Source organism: Zosterops lateralis (assembly GCF_965231275.1).
Source record: "Zosterops lateralis genome assembly, chromosome: 1".
Lineage (NCBI taxonomy): Eukaryota > Metazoa > Chordata > Aves > Passeriformes > Zosteropidae > Zosterops > Zosterops lateralis.
Genome location: NC_139762.1, coordinates 22,150,244 through 22,170,527, shown reverse-complemented (window position 1 = coordinate 22,170,527; position 20,284 = coordinate 22,150,244). Strand labels below are relative to the sequence as shown.

General features: G+C 39.0%; 1 protein-coding gene and 1 long non-coding RNA gene across 2 annotated transcripts in view; one reads left to right on the top strand and one right to left on the bottom strand.

Annotated features, from left to right (window-relative positions):
* MINDY3 (MINDY lysine 48 deubiquitinase 3) overlaps window positions 1–5,192 on the bottom strand; it is a 50,761-nt gene extending 45,569 nt beyond the window's left edge. Inside the window, exon 1 of the mRNA XM_083863236.1 lies at window positions 5,045–5,192. Coding sequence (XP_083719362.1) covers window positions 5,045–5,141 — 97 coding nt within the window. The 5' untranslated portion in view covers window positions 5,142–5,192. The remainder of the gene's footprint in view (window positions 1–5,044) is intronic.
* A 114-nt stretch (window positions 5,193–5,306) lies between these two features.
* On the top strand, window positions 5,307–18,677 carry LOC310916395. Its single transcript, XR_014591289.1, has 3 exons — window positions 5,307–5,428; window positions 10,629–10,703; window positions 18,444–18,677. It is a non-coding gene; the product is annotated as an uncharacterized lncRNA (long non-coding RNA).
* The last annotated feature ends 1,607 nt before the right edge of the window (window positions 18,678–20,284 follow it).

Genomic DNA, 20,284 nt, shown 5'->3' with positions numbered 1-20,284 from the left:
TGCAGAAAAACAACATACTTGGGTGTGGTACCACTAACGTACACTTAAGAAATCTTGAATTTGCTTCGCATTCTTCAGGCTTCTTATAGAAGGCATGAACTGTCTCAGCTTAACCCTGCCCTTTTTTTCAAAATTGCTTCCTAAAAACAAAGAACACTGAGTGATCCACCAGAATGAATATAAATTTGAGACAGACAATGTAAAGATCACACAGAATTTCACAGAATACAGCCACAGGCAAAACGCATATAAAATACCTGAGGAAACACTTCTTATTACTTAAATGTTGCTTAATACTTAATAAATATTAAGATTCCAAAAGCTGTTAAGCAAAAAATGAGCTTCAGGCAGTATGGTCTTGCTCTTTCTCAGACATACTACAGAATTGGAAGTCAGCTCAGGTAAAATTTCAGAAATCAGCATTCTGAACTCCAGCTGGGTTCAAGTCTTCCTCAGCCTGAAACCACATCTACTCACCTTTTTAACCCTCCACAACATTCACCTTTTGGGCCATCTCTGTAAACACTCACCGATCCCACATTCGTCCTTACAATTTGTAAGAATGGCTTGGCCACCTTTTAAACTCCCAAGATGGGCATCTCCGATCCAGAGTAACTTCTGCTTAATCTTTCTCTTAACCATCCTTATCTGTCATACAGCTCTTTTCACTCAAGACAAAATTTCAAAAAGAAAAAAGATGTAACACAGCCAAAATAACATTTTTTTAAAATTAATCTGCCTTTTACCCATGAGTATAATTAGCATCATTTCCCTGCAAGAAACATAAAATAATGTCATTACCATATATCTTCCATGTCATTTATAACCCTATTAAACACTACATTGACCTAGTTTTTTCAACATCACTGCTCTGCTGCTTTAACCTTTTGGGGCAGTGTGGCAGGGAGATGAAGTGGATCTAGATTCCTGCTGGTAGCCAGTGCATCGCCCAATATTTTGAGTAATGACACTGAAAAATCTGTCTTTATATCCTTTGTTCACTATAATCGCACAACACAAAGTTTTATTCTCCCTATTTCCCCATTTGGCATTTATGAAGGTCCATGTTTCTTTCTTGTGTCTAATTCTTAGCTCTTCTATGTACAGTTTGCCAAAATTAGCATATGAATTAGTTACCCACTGTTGTCCTTCATCTAATATGCCACATCACAGTCCAAAGTACCACAAAACCCATTCATTCTTATATTATGACTACTCCACACTTCCCTGCATCTTTTTATTACTAGCCTGTTTCTAAAAAATATGTTTCCATCCAAGACACCATAGACATAATTGTCATTTCCCAAAGGATGCTGTGTCTCTTCAATATTTTCACTCTGTAAAAACCCCAATTCTACTTGAATGAAACAGACAATGGAATTAGCGAAGAGCATGCAACACTAACCAGGCCAGAGAAGCCCTTGCTGATCCAATCTAGCCATAAAGATGCTGCACTATTCAGCTTTTGTCTTGGAATCACAGAATATGTTGAGTTGGAAGGGACACACCAGGACCATCAAGTCCAACTCCTGTCACTGCATATGACACCCCAAGAGTCACGCATGCCATGTGCCCAAGGCGTTGTCCAAAGGCTCCTTAATTCTGTCAAGCTTGGTGCTGTGACTGCTTACCTAGGGAGCTGCTTCAGTGCTCAACCATCTGGTTTTTCAAATCTTTTCCTGATACCCAACCTAAACCTCCTCTGACTCAGCTTCATGCTGTTTTCTCAAGTCCTGTCATGGTCAGAAGAGTGAAGAGATCAGTACCCGCCCCTTCACTTCCCCTTGTGTGGATGTTGAAGATGGCAATGAAATGTGCCCTCAGACTCCTCAAAGCTGAGCAAACTACAGGACTTCAGCCACCTCCCACTATGGAAGAGCATTTCGTTTTCTCTTTCAGGATACAAGAACTACCTGACGAAAACACTAGAATAACACATTTTTACCCAAGTATAATGTTTACAGCACATCTTAATGTTTTATTCTTTCTCTAGCACTGGGAGTAGAATGATACATATTTTGCTCGGGGCTTTGGGTTTTCCAAGCACATCTTTAGTGTAAAATGAAACTCCTCAAATTTTCTGTGGGGAGAAAAATCCCCAACAAACAAAAAACATCTTCCTGCCCACATAAGGAAGGAGCATTTACTACAGCAATATCACAACAAAACTCCATTGAATGGGCTGTGGATAAAGAGACAGGAAGTCCTGTAAGGGATTGAGGAATGCATACAAACTACCTGGTAGGCTACCACTAAACTGGGCAACTGGAAGCTGGAAGAGAATCCAGACAAAATAGACCTTTTAACACTGTATATTATCCATATACACATTAACTGTACTTCCCACTACGCTTTTGCAGTTAAATGCTTGTTTGAGAAGACCATTCCATATCTTTCTTTCCAAAGACCAGTGATTACACAGCTTATGTAATTCTGAAAGGATGCAGTGCACAAGTCTGCCAGACATTTATATTGGATAGAATGATGCCTCATGCCTTGGGGATGATCTGAAGAGCAGTTTTATGCATGAAATTTGTCCCTTGGATCAATGAAGAAATATACTCCTATACTGAACATATAGGTATGTTCATTTAGGGTTCAGTCATCTTCTCAGCTCCTTTCCAAGCCCTCTATGCCAGGAAACACCGAAGAGCAGACTGAAGCTTTGCACTACATTCCTGTGTCTGCTTTGAGGATTCTGGGAAATGGAATCCACAAGGTTCAAACTACAAATTCTGCTGCAATCATAAAGAAAAAATTCCACTAAGAACTCCACACGAAAATCCTCATAACTTTACAGCCATGACTTTATTAAATCCAGAATAAAACCAACATATTTAAAGCTGCCAGTGCAGAAACCTGAGGGAATTACTGTCACTAAATTCCAACAACACATCCACAAGAACTGGGTCAGTTCTCTAAACTGCTTGCAAATCAGCCCATCTTCAAATGAGTATGATGGTTAATGAGTGTGTAACAGGATTCCTGGAATGTGCTGTCTTCACTGAGAAACTGACAGCTATTAGTCTTAAGTTCCTCAACACCTTCCCCACTGTCTGCTTTTCTTTCCAAAGGAAAATCATAGCTCTCAACTTCCAAACGGTTTGAGAAAAGATCAGATAACGTTCAGCAAGTATCCAAAATAAATGCCAGTGATGGCACTATGATCAAAAGAAATAAAAGAAACACAAAAAAACCAACACCAAACTAGTTGTTTGATGCTTTCAGCACTTTTTACGTGGAACAGGGTCTATCTTTTAAACTTTTAAGTCTTTGGAAATAATAAAGCTTGATATAGCTGATTTTTTTTTTTCCTTTTAAATATTGATGAGTCAGTGTTCACAGGTCACCTTTGCAGCAAGTAAATGCTGCAGAACTTTTTCAACAAAATAGAAACTGAAAGCTGGGTGAAAGTATTATGCAGCTTGTAAAGGTAAGTGACTGGAATTGACTGTTTTGATCCTCAGCACAAGACCTCCAAACAGTCTAACTTAATGTCATGGGGTTTTGCTACATAAAATTGATTATACTGAGAAGGATATAACGAAGGTAACAGATGCACTACACATTCTAGTCACAGGACTTTCCTTAAAGACCGATTGGAAATAGCAGTTCCATTGCAGAAGCCACCAAGAAATCCAGAGACCTCTTCCATTAAGCCCTCACTTGATCATGAGTACAGCACATTCTAACACACATTTCAATAAATTTTGAAACTGCTAAAGTGCCTCATGCAAACAATATTTAAAATTTTAGTTGTGGCAATCCAACATTACCAGTTAAATAATTAAGCTTTTTAACACCAATTCTTCTTTTCTGACTTTCCACACATCTTGTACTGAAACCGCAACATTACCAAAACTTAAAGAGATATTTCAGAAAGTAATTATATTTTAATAACCGAATTTGTTAGGAAAAGCAATGGCTTTGCTGTGCCTGCTTAAATTCTAGATCTTAGAAGGAATTTGGCTTTTCCCCCTAAATATTTATCAGTGAATTACCTGAAGACAGATAAACCTAGGGAAAAAGATGAGTCTGGTAATGCACTGTGTACAGTAATGGGGAGCAGCTATGCAGCTCCCAAATCGACTGATACTATGTAGATGACAACATCCTTAAAAAAAAAAAAAAAAAAAAAAAAAGAACATAGAACACTACGAAACTTCTGTTTCAAGCAACCTGAGACCTGGATGCATTTTTTGTAATCTCTAAATTCCACTATCACTTATTTTCTCCAGGAATCAGTAGTTTTATCAGGAACATGAATCATTATTAGAATTCCTCAATGCCCACAGTAAATTATAGAGAAGGCTATTATTCCCTTCTTTTAGCCAGGACAGGTACACAAACTGCTTCCTTGCATATAATTTTTATAGGTAAGCATTGCAATTGCACTTCTAAGGATCACAAGCAAACCTCCATCAAGAAGAAACCATGCATTGGCTGTACAACTTAAATACAGAAAAACACCTACAAGTCCCGCAGGTTCCAGCGTTACTGCTGCTTTATCTCTTGACATGTCCTAATACTGGCATGCATCTGCTTTCATGGCCAAATAAACAGTTTAAGAAACAAAGCTGTGGGCCTCTGTCCCAAGCCTGGCCCCGCTTTTGCCAAGTCTATTTGTGACTCACATATTCTTCACAAAAAAACCAATACCAAAGCACAACTTATGCTTGTTTCCACAAGCTATGTAAAATCACGACACGAGACGCTGTCGTCATAATTAATAAATTCACATCCTTTTCTACACAATTTTAAGTTCCTGTGGAGATGTGTGGCTAAAGACGACCATGCTGCAAAAACCCAAAATAATTATTTAGCAAGGGACGCTGCCGCACCATTTTCCCGCGTGGGCCAGCGCCGAGGTGCCGCTGACACGGGCACAGGAGCGGCGGCCGGGGCACGGCGCCCTCAGGGACAGGGACCCGCGGCGGGGGGCGGCGGACGGGCCGGGGCAGCGCGGCGGGAGGGCCGGCGGGGCGGGAAGGGCCGGCGGGGCGGGAAGGGCCGGCGGGGCGCGGGGCACGGCGCACGCAGGTACCTTGCGCCCAGCGGCAGAAGATGGTGTCGGCCAGCCCGCGGGGCCCGGCCTTCTTGCCCCACACCAGGTGGACGAGCTCCTGGCCCGCCTCGGTCATGGCGGGGCGGCGGCGGCCCCGGCGCCGGGCGGGCGCGGCGGCTCCGGCGGCTCCGGCGGCCCCTGCGCAGGAGCGGGAGGGGCGGGGCGGGGCGGGGCCGGCCGGGGCGGCTCTTCCGCTTCCCCAGCAGCCTCTGGTGCTTCCGCGGGCCGCGGCGGGGCCTGGGGTCGTTCTCACAGTTCCCCCGGTCAAACCGTTGTGTGTTCGCACGTGGAATTCTTCCTGTAGTGTGCAGCCGAAATGGAGCTGCGGTGTTGTGCCCACTTTCTTAAACAATTACTGTATCGGTAGGTTTGGAAGGGAGCGCTCGAGATAGAATTGTATAATCATAGGATGACAGGCGTTAGAAGAGACCTTTACGATCATCATGTCCAGCCATCGGCCAGCCCTGCCGCTGTGACCCCTAAAGCACAGGACTGAGGGCCAGATCCCGACGGCTGTTAAACACTTTGGGCCTGGTGACTCCACCACCTCCCGGGCAGCCTATTCCCATGCCTGACCACCGTAACGGTGAAAAAGACTTTTCTAGTAATCTAATCTGAATCTCCCCTTCGATAATATCCAGATCAACTTGTCCAAGCCCTTGCCAAGGCAGAGTCACCTGGAGCCTGAGACGGGAAAGTGCCCAGGTGGGTTTTGAATGTCTTCAGAGAAAGACTTCACGACCTCCCTGGGCAGCCTGTGCCAGTGCTTTGCCATCCTCAATGTAAAAAATTCTACTTCATGTTGAGGTGGAGCTTCTTCTGTTTTAGTTAATGGCCATTGCTCCTCATCTTGTTGCTGGGCACCACTAAAAAGAGCCTGGCACCACTCTCTTGGCACCCACCTTTTAGGTATTTATATGCATTGAAGAAATTCCCTTTCAGTCTTTCTATAGACTGAATAGGCCCAGTTCCAGCAGTCCCATCTTGTACAAGAGATGCTCCAGTCCATTAATCATTTGTGTGGCCTGCCTCTGGACCCTCTCCAGTAGTTCCTTGTCTTTCATCATAACGCTTGGTGCTTTCCTAAAGATTGAGCACACATTGAGGCTGTTACATGTGCAATCATTCTGAATTAAATATGAAAATAGCCAATATCAAGCTTGTTTCTGAGTTTTCTAACATGTCATACCACAAATTGATCAGAAGATGGGGTGGTTGTACTTCTGATTTTTAAACATTTTCATGTATATGCACAGTTAAGCATTTTCCAAATAATTACTGACAAGTCATCAATTTCCTTCAATATTGATTCACAGAATGGATTCTGGGAATAAATAATGCAATTATAATGGACAGTTTTTGATTTTTAGCATAAAGAAAGAATTTCAAACAATGGAAAGGAGTTTAATTAAAGGCATCATGACAACAAAATCAAGTTCTGCACATACCATAACAAAGGCCATCATGTTGTTAGGTTTTGTGTCTTTTGAGCCAATAATGCAGTAAAAAGCAAATTTTGTTGTAGTACTTTGAGTTTAATACAAGGTATAGCACACTTGAAGTTGTAAACATCACATGAGCAGGAGAAAAATACCAAAGTACATTTATCTTCGAGTATGTTGTATATACATATGAAGTATTTCAGAAGAGTAATTATCAAAATGGTGCCATGGTGAAAATCTTAAGTCAGCTCAACAAATTTCAGACTATATCCATTAATAGGAAGGCTTTAAAAGTCATAGGAAAGAAGTGCAAGTTTTAGGCCAGCTCTTCCTGGGCTGCTTGTAGGGAAGAAAATTTATATTGTCATGGATGCTCAGGGTACAATCTGAAAAACTATTCAGTAGAGAGAGGGAAGAAGGCACTGTAAAACAAGAATACTGAACCTGCAGTAGGGTGATGGGCACTGCTGTATGGCAGAGGAGTTGTATGGCACCACCCAGAAGCACCAAAAGGCTGGAAAAGCTCCTCCTCCACTTCCTTCTCTGGTGTCCTGGATCATCACTTCAAGAAAAACGTTGTGTGTGTCCACAGAAGGGCAATGAAGCCAGTGAAGGGTTTAGAGAGTGAGTCATGAAGAGTGGCTGAGGGAGCTGGGGTTGTTTAGCCTGGAGGAGGCTCAGGATGGGCCTTATCAGTCTCTACAGCTACCTGAAAGTAGGGTGTAAGCAGGTGAGGTGTGAGCTCTTCTCCCCAGCAACCAGTGACAAGATGAGAAGACATAGTCTCAAGCTGCACCAGGATAGGTTCAGATTTGACCTCAGGAAGAATTTTTTTTGTGGAGAGGGTCATCAAGCATTGGAGCGGAGTGGCCAGGGAGGTCGTGGAGTCACCATCACCAAAGGTGTTAAGAAACAGCTGGACATGTCAATCAGTGCCATGGTCTAATTGATAAGGTGGTGATCAAAGGTTGGACTTGATTTTGAAGGTCTTTTCCAGCCTAAATGATTCTATGGCTCTGTGGTGATTGTGGAAAGCAAGTTAATGAGTATGCCCTTTGATTTCATAGGTACAAACAGGTATTCAGAGTGAAACTTTTCCACGTGTAAGGAAAAGCTGTCACAACCTGGAGAGCTGTGAGCCAGAAGAGATTCCACAGTTTAATGTGCTCTAAATTAAAGTGCAACAAATTTACTCTGTCACCACAGAGTGGAAGAATGCTTAGCTTCAAATCTGTGATTACAGACCTGCAGGTGACCTAGCAACTCATATCTCCTGTAACATCACAATATAAAATTAAATCTATATTTCTAACCTGAGTTAAAACGACAAATTGCCACATTTTGGTGCAGTAGCAGTATTTTTGTGTAGCAGTGACTGGTTTGCAGTTAATGCCTTGCGTTGTATAAAAATGCTCTCACCAGCAACTGATATGAACTCTGATATTGCTAATTTGATCTGTATAATTTGATAAGAGAAAACACATTTTCAGAGTTACTCACAATACTGGCAAAAGCAAAGACAGTAGTGAGACACACAAGATGTTAAGTGATTTGACCCATCTTGGTTTGGTTGGCATACAGCACACAGAATTCAATATAGACAAATAAAAATTAATTCATCTAGGAACAAGGGAGCAATTCTGGGGATATGTGCCAACTGGAACAATCTGTTGTGCTGGTTAGGAAAAGCATTGGGAAATTATTTTGGAAATACTGTGAAATATCACTGAAATCATTAGCCTCACTAATACAAATGGTAAAAATCAAACTATGTATCAGCTGTAGCAATCAACACTGAATCCAAGCAAATGAGACTGTATGTCATTAGTTTCTTATAAGTGTTGGACGTGCATAAGATAATGATATGTTGCATATGCCTAACAAAGATTTGGACAGGAAGCTTTGTGTGTGAATTTATGTAGGTAGTTGAGTTTCAGTTAGTGAGGAGGAAACTAAAAAGGATGATTAGGAGAAACTACAAGCTCAGTTATACAACGGCGCATTGACAGCTTTGCTGGATTTCAGAAATAAATATAAGTGGATTGAAGTCAGAACTCTGAGCAAAGAGACTGCAAACTTGCATACTACTACATGAAAATAGTATTTTCTGAAATTATGAAACTGGTATTTAAATCCTTTTTCTGTGGTCTCTGGGATGTAAAAACTGTACTATGAAGTCAGGGCTTCATGGAAGATAAACAGCAGATTTACGTGCATTTTGGGTCTTTAAGTCCTTAAAGTATTTAGAGGTGTGCAAACAGAGAAGGACTGAAGATTACTGCTCTGCAGCAATTGTTTGGTTATATTGTGGATAACATGTATAGATTTTAAACTATTTTTTCAAATAATTTCTCTTAAATGCAGGGTTTTTTTCCCTTTTTTTAATGTTGGACTGCCATCATGTGTTTGGTTTGGTGACATAAGATGCACTTTGTTTTCCTTTGTGCAATGCAGCTAATTCTCTCTGCTGGCTGGTGTTGTGGGTTTGGGATTCTAGGAAAACGTAGCAGATACTGTCCTCTCCCTTCTAATCTCTAATCCAAACTCATTTAGATCAGCTTGATTCTGTTAGTTGCACTGTGTTACATCTTAGGACTGTTCTTCACTAGACAGAAGGAGTAGGTAAAGAACATAAGCATATAGTCTCTAAGTGTGCAGTCCCATTTGGTTTATTTAATATATTTTTTAAGAGTTAAATCTTTTAATGAAAAATTTTGGATTAATTGAGAATTTATTGATTTACTGCTATGAACTGTTGACAGACAATGGTACAAGTTACAGACATTGTAGATTTTTACCAGACAAATCTCAGTAAAGTTCATCTACATTGAGATAGTTTTGCCTTACTCGTCGTTAAAAAAAATGGCTTGACTGGTAGGATAAACAAGTGTATTACTTAATGGCAGGCTACTTAAAGTAGAAATCCAAAGGGAATTGCAATGGGGTTGTATTACTATATTAGAAATGAGTATTAAAGTTTTCTACAGTTCCCCTTTCTCTTTACTCCCATCTTTCAATTACCTCACTCTGACCTACCCTCTCAACTCAACAAAACAAAAGTCAATCTATCAATCAGATCTGTATAGAAAAAATGTTGTTAAGAAGTTGAAACATTGGGGTAGGCTGGAAAATGCTGTTGAGCCAAATCATAAAAATGTTTAGTTTTCTACCTGTTGGGGTTGGATGCCTACTTCCTGCTGATGTGAATATATCTGAACTTTGTTTATAGTGCAGCATAACTATAAAGTTATATAGTTATAATTATAAAGTTATATAGTTATAACTATACCGTACTATATAACTATTTGCTCTCAGGGTGATCTCTGAGAAGAAATTTTAATATCAGAAGTCATGCTCAAAATTCCATTGTGTGCACAATGCACAAATTCCATTTGTGTCTGAGGAATGATGAATGTCACCAGCTTACAAAATGCTGATTACTCCGTGCCTTGTAGCAGAGGTAAGTTTTGGACTGGGGCAGACATTGATTCTTCCAACTAGTTCTCAGTGAAGAGGTAAAGGTAATTGTAGTAGCAGTGATAGCAAAGTGACAGCAGGAAGAGATGCTGGTCCCTGTTTTGTGCTGAGGTCAGACAGTGGGACACTATATGGAAGAGACAAGAACATGGCCACCCTTCTCTGCCCAGTGTACCCATCCTGAACTGAGGTGGCCTGACAGGGGGTTTTGTCTGGCAAAGGAAAAGGTCCTCCAATCTAGAGCAGAGTAAGGTCCTTTCTGCCTGGAGAAAGACTGGGAGGAAAATTGGAACCAAAAATTTTAATTCTTCAGGTGTCAAGGGACATCCTACAGCCCTGAAACTTTCATGGTCCATTTTGGCTCTCCTTAGGCCTCCTTGTTTTGAGAAGAGGATAAAACTTTTATTTTGACCTGTGTATGGGGAACAGATTCTCTGAGAAGAAAGAGTTCACGTCTAAGAAACAGAAGGCTCTTGTGTTTCTTATTTTCTCTTTTTAAATGATGAATTAGTGTTTTTTTAAATTTTTTAATTTACTGTCCCCTACTGAAATTATAGAAGAGAGCAAAAAAGCAATTTCATAGTAGATATTTTCCCTAAGAATCTGTTGATGAGACTAAACAAATCAGTGATTGTTCTGAGCAGGTGAATACTTGGGATTGACATCTTTGTGGAACGGGAAGGATTTTCTGGAGAATCACAACTTTCTTTGATAGCAAGGTAAAAAAGAGTTATTTCTTGTGTATATACCATATATATGTAGTGTCCTAATGCTATAGACAATAGATTAGTTTTAGGCAGCTGTTTAAAACTGCTGGAGCTAAAACTGCATCATTTGCAGAAACACCAGTGAGTGAATATCCCTGTACTCCTAGTACAATTTACATCAGAACTTAACCATTCTACTCACTGTTGCATTTCATTTAGGATTCATAAGTGTATGGAAGAAGAAAATGGACTCTTTCAGAAACAGTTATATATTCATTTTTTGCAAGTTACCATGGCATTTTCATGTTGCTTAAAGATGAAAGTCACCTTTCCCTCCCAAAGCATCCTGGGGTTCTCTATTATTTTCAGATAAAATGATCTTTCAGAGACAGGTAAATTTAAACATCCATTATCCTTACGTGGTCACTCAGAGTTGAATTTTTTGGGAGAAAAAGACAAAAAAAAGATGTAACTGGCATGGAAAAAAGTCTGCAATTATTAAGACTATTAGTAGTATAATTAAATTAAGGATGTCAAGTTCCAACACAGTGATACTAATACTATATCTCTGGCATTATTAGTTAGAAGTGGCTCAGGCAAGCTGAAAGCCCAATTATGCAGTGGGCTAATAACTTGCTGTGCAGTCAGTATCCTCTGGTTAATTGCAGAGTTTACTTAGCAGTGATGCTGCGCAAAAGGAAATATAAAAGGTAATTAAATTAATCAGATTTAGTGATGTGAATTGCATTTCAAATTAAGAAGTTATTTGATATAGGAGACTGAATTTTTTATTTCAAAAAAGCTGAATGGAAATATATTAATTGCACTGAAATGTTAAAAGAATTAAATATGCATTATTTAGTCAAAATTATACAGGAAAGTTCCAATCTTCTTAAAGGGCTGGTTTCCAGCAGAAGATGTGTGTTTAGACTAGAATCATGCATTCAAGCTCAACTTTGGAAGAATGTAGCCAGTGGTTGCTTTGGATCATTGAAATTAACTGATTTTCTGTATTTGAATGAAATTCTTTGCCCGATAGAGGGTGTTGTAGTTCTTAGAATAGCTAGAGTGTCACTACTTAGCTTAACTAAATTTGGTGAAAAAAAAAATCCTCAGCACATTTGTGTGGTTAAGAAATTAAGGGTCAGGGAGTTTTGCTGATTTATAGCAGCTGAACATCTGCTTTGGAATACACAAAGGGAAGGATTCAAATTTAGAGTTTCCCGCAACAACCATGACTTGTCTCTGTTTTACATACTGTTGGCGTTTTTACTGATAACTTATTCTTGAACATATAAACTGTGTTAGACTTTGGGGTGTTTTGTTTGTTTGTTTGTTTTTTGTTTTGTTTTGTTGTGTTGTTTTGGTTTTGGTTTTGGTTTTTGGGGGTTTTTTGGGGTTTTTTTTTTGTTTGTTTGTTTGTTTTTTAATTTCTCGCCAAACAAAATTATGCTGCTATTTTTGTTTTCTTCCCATTCTTTTATTTTTTTAAAAACCCAGAAGAATAAATACTAGTAAAATCTAATAGCCTCTCTCCTGTCATTCTAAACAGCAATTGATAGACATCAAAGCTTCAAGAGAAGATCGTAATCTAGAACTGTCTAGATTAATTAAGAACATGTGCTTAATACCACATTCCTCTTTCAGTTAAAAACTGTGTAGATGAATAGGAGCATTTCCTCAGCACTACGTTTTTTTGTTACTTAAAACCATCTATTCCTGAAATAAAATACTTGGAATAATTCATAGTCCCTACAGACCATAACTGCAAGTATTAGAAATGTTTTGGGTTTTTTGTTTTTAAATTTTGCCATTAGATAGAAATAAACAAGTGTCCTTGTTTTGTAGAAATTCAGTTTTCTTTGAGTTTTGTGAAACTAACAATTCCAGAAAGTCCTGAGCCTATAAGAGGTGGTTTTTCTTCTCTTCTTGCTTTCCTCCTCCCTCTTTGAAATATACTAAGTAGCTTTGGGTATAACATGTTCTTAGAAACCTGAAAATTAAGGCTAGAAAGAAAACTGCTCATTCAGCACAACAGCGGGACTGCTGCTGGTAACACTGCTTTAAGGAAAATAATCAGCAGATAAATTTAAAGTATTATGGCAACTCTCATCTTAAGATGGCTGGCTGTGGAAAACAGAGGAGACAGTCTGATATTCAAGCATCTTGTCACTTGAGTCACTAGAAATAGTTGAAGTTTAAATGCTTGTTATTAAATTGTATGAAACTGGTAGTGTCAGAGCCTGTTCTGCAATTTGACATATGGCACATCCTTGTATGGTGTTTTACAAAACTCAGCATTACATGAAGTGCATATGGGTGGGTTTCAAAATCCATTCGCCTCTCCTATTGCCTCACTAAATTTTTTCTGCTTTAAAAATCTTCATAAGCAGTCAGGATTAGTATATTTTCAGCAGCATCACCTATGTACAGTGAAATCCTTGTGCAGCTTTCCTCTCTTTTTATGATAGCTTCACTCTGTAGCAGTGCAACTGAAAGCAAAACTCGAGCTCATCAGGAGATGTGAATGTAAGTCAGTGCTATGATGACACATGACGACAGAGAAACATTTTTGGCTTGGAACACTTTTCATATGACATTGAAAAGGAAACTCAATGTGTGGCTTAGCATGGTAAAATTTTTAACAAGCTTTGCGTATTTTAGTGAAGAAATCTGTTCATTTCAGGCAATGAGTGAGAAGGACATATACGATAAATCTTGCACTTCTGTGCTTCCAGTATTGTTGCATTTGTGTAAAAAACTTGCTACAACAGACAAAATTACAATCTTTATCCTTTTCTAAAATTTTTTAGAGGGCATCACATTTACAATGAGCAGAAGCCTTGGGGAAAGAGAAATTTCCCAACAAAATTTCAGAAGAAAATGCAAGGCCAGCAGGCAGCTAACTGGTTCTGGTTTCCCAGATTTCTAGATTTCTATTTTCTGGTTTGCACCAGTCAGAAACACTTGCCATGGATCTACTTCCTATGTACTCTGGCCACCTCTCATCTCTGATAAACTTTCTTTACCTATACATCCTTCTCTGCCATGTGGTGTGGGAGGGTTGTCTGCTTTCTATTCTGTGATAAGATTACCAGGTAAGCCATTAAGAGTAATGGATGTTGTATTACAAGGCCTTTAAAAATGTACATAGTGCTCCTAGAGCCAGGCTGGTGAGCTGAATAAATGGACAGTATGATGGGTAAAAAATTAGGTTAACCATTGTAGTCTAAGATAGCGATCACTAGTACTACAAAGCTCACCTGGCAGCAAGGTATGAGTTGCTTGCCTCAGGGATTGATGCCAACCATGCTTCTTCTCAGTAGCAGCTTGGATGACTGCATTAAGTGCATCCTTTGCTGGTTTGCAGATCTATGAATTGGGCAGGTCATTCAGTACATTGAGGTGCAGGGCTGCTGTTCAAAGGAACTTTGTCAGGCTCCAGAAATGGGCTGTCAGGGACCTCAGGAAAATCATCAAGGGAGAATACAAAGTGGCAGGATGGAATAAACCCATGGAACAACACAGGACAGCACTGGCTGGCTGGGAAGCAGCTTTGTAGAAAAGGACCCAAGGTCCTTGTGGGCAGTGAGTTACACTCAGTCACCAGTGAGCTGGTAACTTCTGACAAGGAAGGGCCGTTGCATTGTGGGCTATGCTAGGAGGAAGGTGGCCAGCAGCTGAAGAGAAATGCTGGTTCTTTCCCTCTATCTAGCACCTGTGGGACAACACCTCTAGTGCCGTGTCCAGTTTTGGGCTCCCCAACACAGAAGAGATATTGACATAGTGGAGCAAGTGCATCAGAGAGCCATTTTGATGTTTAGTGGGCTATAACACATGATGTAAAAGGAGAGATGTTGTTTTTTACTGTCCTAAGTAGAGAAGGCTGATGCTCTATATGCCTCCCTCCACAGGAGACTGTTGAGAAGACAGTGCAAGATTCTTCTCAGAGCAGGACAGTGGGGGGACAGGAACCTGTGACCAGAATTTAGAGCACTGGAACATTGGAAACCCATCCCAGTGCAAGAGGAGAAGCTTTGCCCTGGATGGTCAAATGCTGCAACAGATTGCCTGTATAGGCTGTGGAATCTCCACCCAAGGAGAGTAGCCACTGCCTTCAGCATTTGGATCTGAATAGACTTACACTGGGTGTTGGTGTGTTTTCCAGTGGTTCCTTCCAACTGACCTGATTCTGTCTAAGGTAGTCATTGCATGATTATGGACTGATGCCAGTAAGAGAGATTTTTCTCTCTTCATTCATATTTTTGAAGTCACAGGTACAGCTCAATGGAGTTTTGTTTTGTGCGAAACAATATAAAAATGAAACAACTAAGATGAAACAAGAAGAAATCTGTCATGAATTTTCATTTGTATAGTATGTTGCTTGAGTCTTAGAAGTGTATGAACATTATTATATGTATTTGACTTCCTCTATGTCTTCTTGATAATTTCACTTGATAACTTCTCTCATAAGAACTTCATAGTAATTGCATTCACTTTCATGTTGCAGATAATCACAACATGTAACTGTTTGTTTACACCAGTGGTGATCCAGCTGAAACCTAGACTGTTTGCTTTTCCTGGTGTGTTTTCTTTTTTTCCTGTAATTTCTGATTCCCAGGCTAATCGTGATGATGATGATGGTGATGTGTATTCCTTCTACTGAGAGAAGTTTATTAATAATTTTGAAGTCTTATCTTCAGTGGAGAGTGAAGTCATTTTTTTTAGCAACAACATACAGAGATAGTATAAATTGTATACTGAGTGCTATGATTAACAGCTTAGCGGTTTCCTACTTGAGTTGATGTATCTTGATGCTTTCCCACTGTGTTACTTGCTAGAAAATTAACAGGCTTTGAGATTTGCCCCACTGACAGACCAGTATTTGAAAGTTTAAAAGAGAAGTATTTGTTTGCAAGCTAGTAATTAGTTACGGGATCATCTTTGTTCTCTCAGGCTAATACTCCAGAGAGGAAAAGCACCAAAACAAAACCAGTGTGCAATGTATGCTCAGATCTGAAGTCTGACTTCAGATAGCTTGGCTGTTGTACATTGATAATGAATTTGTTTCTTGCCTTTCTTGGTTTTCTCTCTTGTAATGCTTCCCCCACCAAAGTTATGTATTTTGGGTATCAAACAATTTTATTCAGAAATAAATGGTAGTTATACAGATATTATAGTCTCACTATGGGATTAAATACACAGGCCGTTCTCGGTGAAGTTGTATAAATCATAACAGTGTACTCCAGCAACTTCCATTTTTATACCCATAAGATGAGGCATTAAGAACAGTTTTTACCTTACAAAATGAAGAAAGAGAAACAATAAGAATTTATTACAGCCCATAAACAAAAAGAAAGAAAGGGAATAGAATTTAAGGAATAATGTGCTAACTCAAAACAATCCAGAGATTAATATTAAGTATATATGGTTTATATATAAACTAATTCAGTGTAATAAATAACATGGAAAGAACATTGTAAATCAGAGGAGCCAGTTTAGTTTCCACACAGTTTGTTTTATATAATATCAACCAGGCCTTATAGGAAACTGTAGAGCATAATTTTACAGTGCACTCCTTTGAACTGGGTTTGTGTGTGTTAAGATTGTGAAATAAAAATGTACCAAGTATTTCCCATGTTACCAAGTGTTATAGCAACCTTGCTGTTTGCCTGCAAGAGATCCTGCTAGAGCTGGGTCTTTTGCCCTCTTTGAGCTTCTTAATAGGCATGGTCTGCAGTATTTGATTTCTCTTCTCGAAACTTAACTTCTGGTGTGTCAGAATTAATATTTTAGATTCCTGAATGGGATTAGGATTCAGTACCAAAAATTACTTATTGACTTGTTGGAAATTAGGTCAGATGTCTCCTGCAGTATGCTTTTGAAGTCTTTTTAATGTAAAACTGAAAATAATTTTTAGAAGTATTTTCAATGAACACCTTACTAACACTTTTGCCAGTGAGGCTTTTGTAAGCATGAAAAATACATCATCCTCTTATATATAATTCTGAGCATCCTCTTATATATAACTGTACATGGTAAAGAAATACAGTAATGCCAACTTATGTGCTCAGAATCTTAAGTTTGATTCTTAAGTCTGATTCGAGGAGGTCCAAATTTGGATGAATTTTCAACAAATGGTTTGGAAGTGTTGCCATAGGTGCTTACCTATGACTTGTCAACAAAGCTGTGTTACAAAGCATCTTTCCAGAACCAAGCAAAACAGGATAAGGGAAGCTATTTAAAATTAGCTCAAATATATCTGTTTTTTGTAGCAATCCCACAAATGCTACTAGTAGTTCCCTAGATGACAGTCTCTTTCCTTTTTCAGAATAAATGATATAAAAATCTTGGTTAGGTTGATGTTGGAAATGATTGCCAAGTGAATCATAAAAGTCATCTTTAATACCTGGCCAAATTTCTGTTAGTATGAAACTTGGCCCAAATGCTTGTGCCAGACCTTCAACCTTGTGTCAGCTTAGGGGTCTGGCAGAGATTTGCCAGATGGTCTTTCAGCCTTTCACCTGGAACACTGAAGGTAATAGAAAGTCTGTTTGGTCTTTTGAAATATAAATCCCATTCTCCATATTTCAGTATGCATTCCCAGTATTGAATGCTGCCTTCATCTGTAGAGGTTTTGAATACAAATGCTTTTTCAGAATCATGAACAGTTGAAAAATGGGAGAGATCTGTTTCATTTTGCTTTTACAGCTAACTGAGAAGCTTTACCAAAATAATTGATATATTCAGCTCCAATTAGCATGTTTAAAAACTTCTCTAAGCCATGATGTTATGGTAGGCCTAAAAGTAAAAGCTTCAAGCTCACTGACGCAAAAAACATAATCACCCTAAAGTGGTTAATAAATGCCAATATCTGTTTTCCCAATGGAGAAAACAATAAGCTACACTACATTATAGCTTCCTTACGTATTTGTATCACCTATGTTTCTAATGCAAAAATGGATAAAGAGTATAAGGTCCAGTGTAAAATACAATGCTCATTAAATCTTGTTTTTCCAAGTTCCTTACTAGGTGTGAGAGAAGCAGTTATGTAACTGTGAAATTGAAAAATCTATATTAAACTGTGAGTTGTTCCCAGAAGAATTGCTCCAGTGTAGGTCCCTTCCACAGGGTGCAGTCCTTCAGGAAAAGGCTGCTCCTGTGCTGGTCCCCCATGGGGTCACAAGTCCTGCCAGCAAACCTACTCCAGTGTGGGCTCCTGCCTCCACAGGGCCACAGGTCCTGTCAGGAGCCTGCTCCAGTGTGGTCTTCCCAAAGGATGACGTGCTCCTCTGGGCATCCACCTGCCCTGCTGTGAGGTCCAGCGTGGGCTGCAGGTGAATCTCTACTTCACCAAAGGGTCGAGCACAGACTGCAGGGACACAGCTGCATCACCATGGTCTGCATCATGGGCTGCAGGGGAATCTCTGCTCCAGTACCTGGAGTACTCCTCCTGCCATTCACTGACCTTGGTGTCTGAAGAGTTGTTGTTCCACGTTTTCACTCCTCTCTTCTGGCTGCTGTTGTTTCACAGTACTTTTCCCCCCTTTTTAATTCTGTTATCCCAGAGGCATTACTGCTGTCCCTGTAAGTCCCCCACTACCAAAACCTCATCACACAAACCCAATACAGATATATATATACCAATATATATAATACCCAATGTATTCTGTAAATGTTTTTAAATGCATGATTTGTTCTGGTGATCATGCTTTTTTCCCTTTTTTTCTCAACCTGTCTCATGTGATTTAGGGTTGATAAGGCATTCCTCATCCCAGGCTGTAAAGAATATGTGAAACAGGGCTGTTGGGCATCTTAACAAGTGCCATGGAGGCCCAGCACATCCTCTGCAGTGCCTGAAGTTTGCTGGCTTGTTCCCTCTGCAGCAAACGGGCAGAAATCAAGTGCCACAAATGTCAGGGGAAGCAGAAGTCTTTTCCAGTGACACTGAAGGCTCTCTGACATGCAATAAGGTACTGCTGTGGAAAGCCAAACGGTAAAGATCGTTATCATTGTGTATTTATATTGCTTTTTTAAAACTTGAATTCCTAAAGAAGCAAAGCATATGTGATGATTCCTTTGGCCGCTCTGTACATATTTCCTTCCAGCTATCCCTCAAAACTTTTGAATCCTAAAACAAATTTCAAATAATATGGACAGGGTGGATCTGAGATTTTAAAAGTAATGAATTTTGAGAAGTTTTGTGAAAATTGATGTTTGGACAGCTAGTATCTATGTCATTGAGGAAAAGACAAAACAGCTTATATGAGTCAGTACATGTGGAGCAAGTTCATGTGCTGAAACAGCTGGTCAGTCACCATGTGTGTGATACCAGCCAGCTATTTCACCTTTTGCCCAGACAGAAAGCTGGGATAAAAGCAGGAGCTGTGGCAGCAACCCCTCTGAAGGATGTAGTTTGTAGTCTGTCTCCTGTTAGGAGGAAAGGGTTCATTAGGGTTCATTAGCTCTGTTGTTCATGAAAAAATAATTATTTTGTATAATTCTTGCTATATTTCAAAGCAAAATATTTATGTTCACAGTTGAAAATATTGATAGAAACAGACTAATAAATTTATTCCTTGCTTTTAAATTAAGTTTAACTAATGTATTTTATTGATACATGTATTTTTGTTTTAAAAAAGCTCTTTTAAAATACAGTGCTGAGAATGAGCTTGTGTCTGTTTCAGCTAATCACTTTTAATAAAATAGAAAGCTTACTTTTGTTGCGTACAAGTCATATGGTATCTTCCTTAAGTCTCATATGCTTTCTTAAAGGGACAGTTTTGATCTGGAAAAATTAGATCTTTTTTTTCTAATCACTGCAAACAATGAAACTTATTTCAAGCATGACTCCGATTCTCTCTCTGTTTTGTTTAAGGATTATTTTAACAGAAACTTTTAAAAACGATGTGTACATTATTTAGTTCTGTCAGTTGCAGTGCTATAAACCGTGTTGTGCTATATTCTAGATCTTTGGTAGATGTACAGTATAGATTTAGGGTCAGTTTCAGAATGTATTTGTCTAGAATAAAGTTAAAATAAGGAAAGTTAGTGCAATTTTTTGATAAATTTTCTTACTATTAAAAAAAATGGAAGAAAAAATCAAGATGTTCTGATGTTGTTATTCAAGTGATTAAATAATTTACACTGCAGAGATCTATTTCCAAACTTAAGCCCTCAAACGAACCCATTGTTTTGCAACACTGGGAGAGTACGTTCAGCTCCTGGCTTTGTTCTATTTTGATGAAATGTGTCATTGATAAAAGAGAGTTCAAGCTTCCCTAAACCAATTAAAATGTTTTTGCCTCAGGTGGTAAATAAAAGCACATGATAGAACTAAAGCAGACTGGGAGAGTGGTAATCAGTACAGTAGTTCAGTATTGAACAATATTGAACACTGTAACAATAACACATAATAAATCATTTTGAAAGGTACATTGGATATATTTTTTTCAAGGACAAATGAAGTATACTCACAAGGATCAAAAGGACACCTTAGTTATTTTTATGCTTTGTTTTAGAAATTATTGACAATTTCTTTTAGAAGTACTTTAGCTTGCTTGACTGCAAAATGTTTATGAGAATACTTTTGG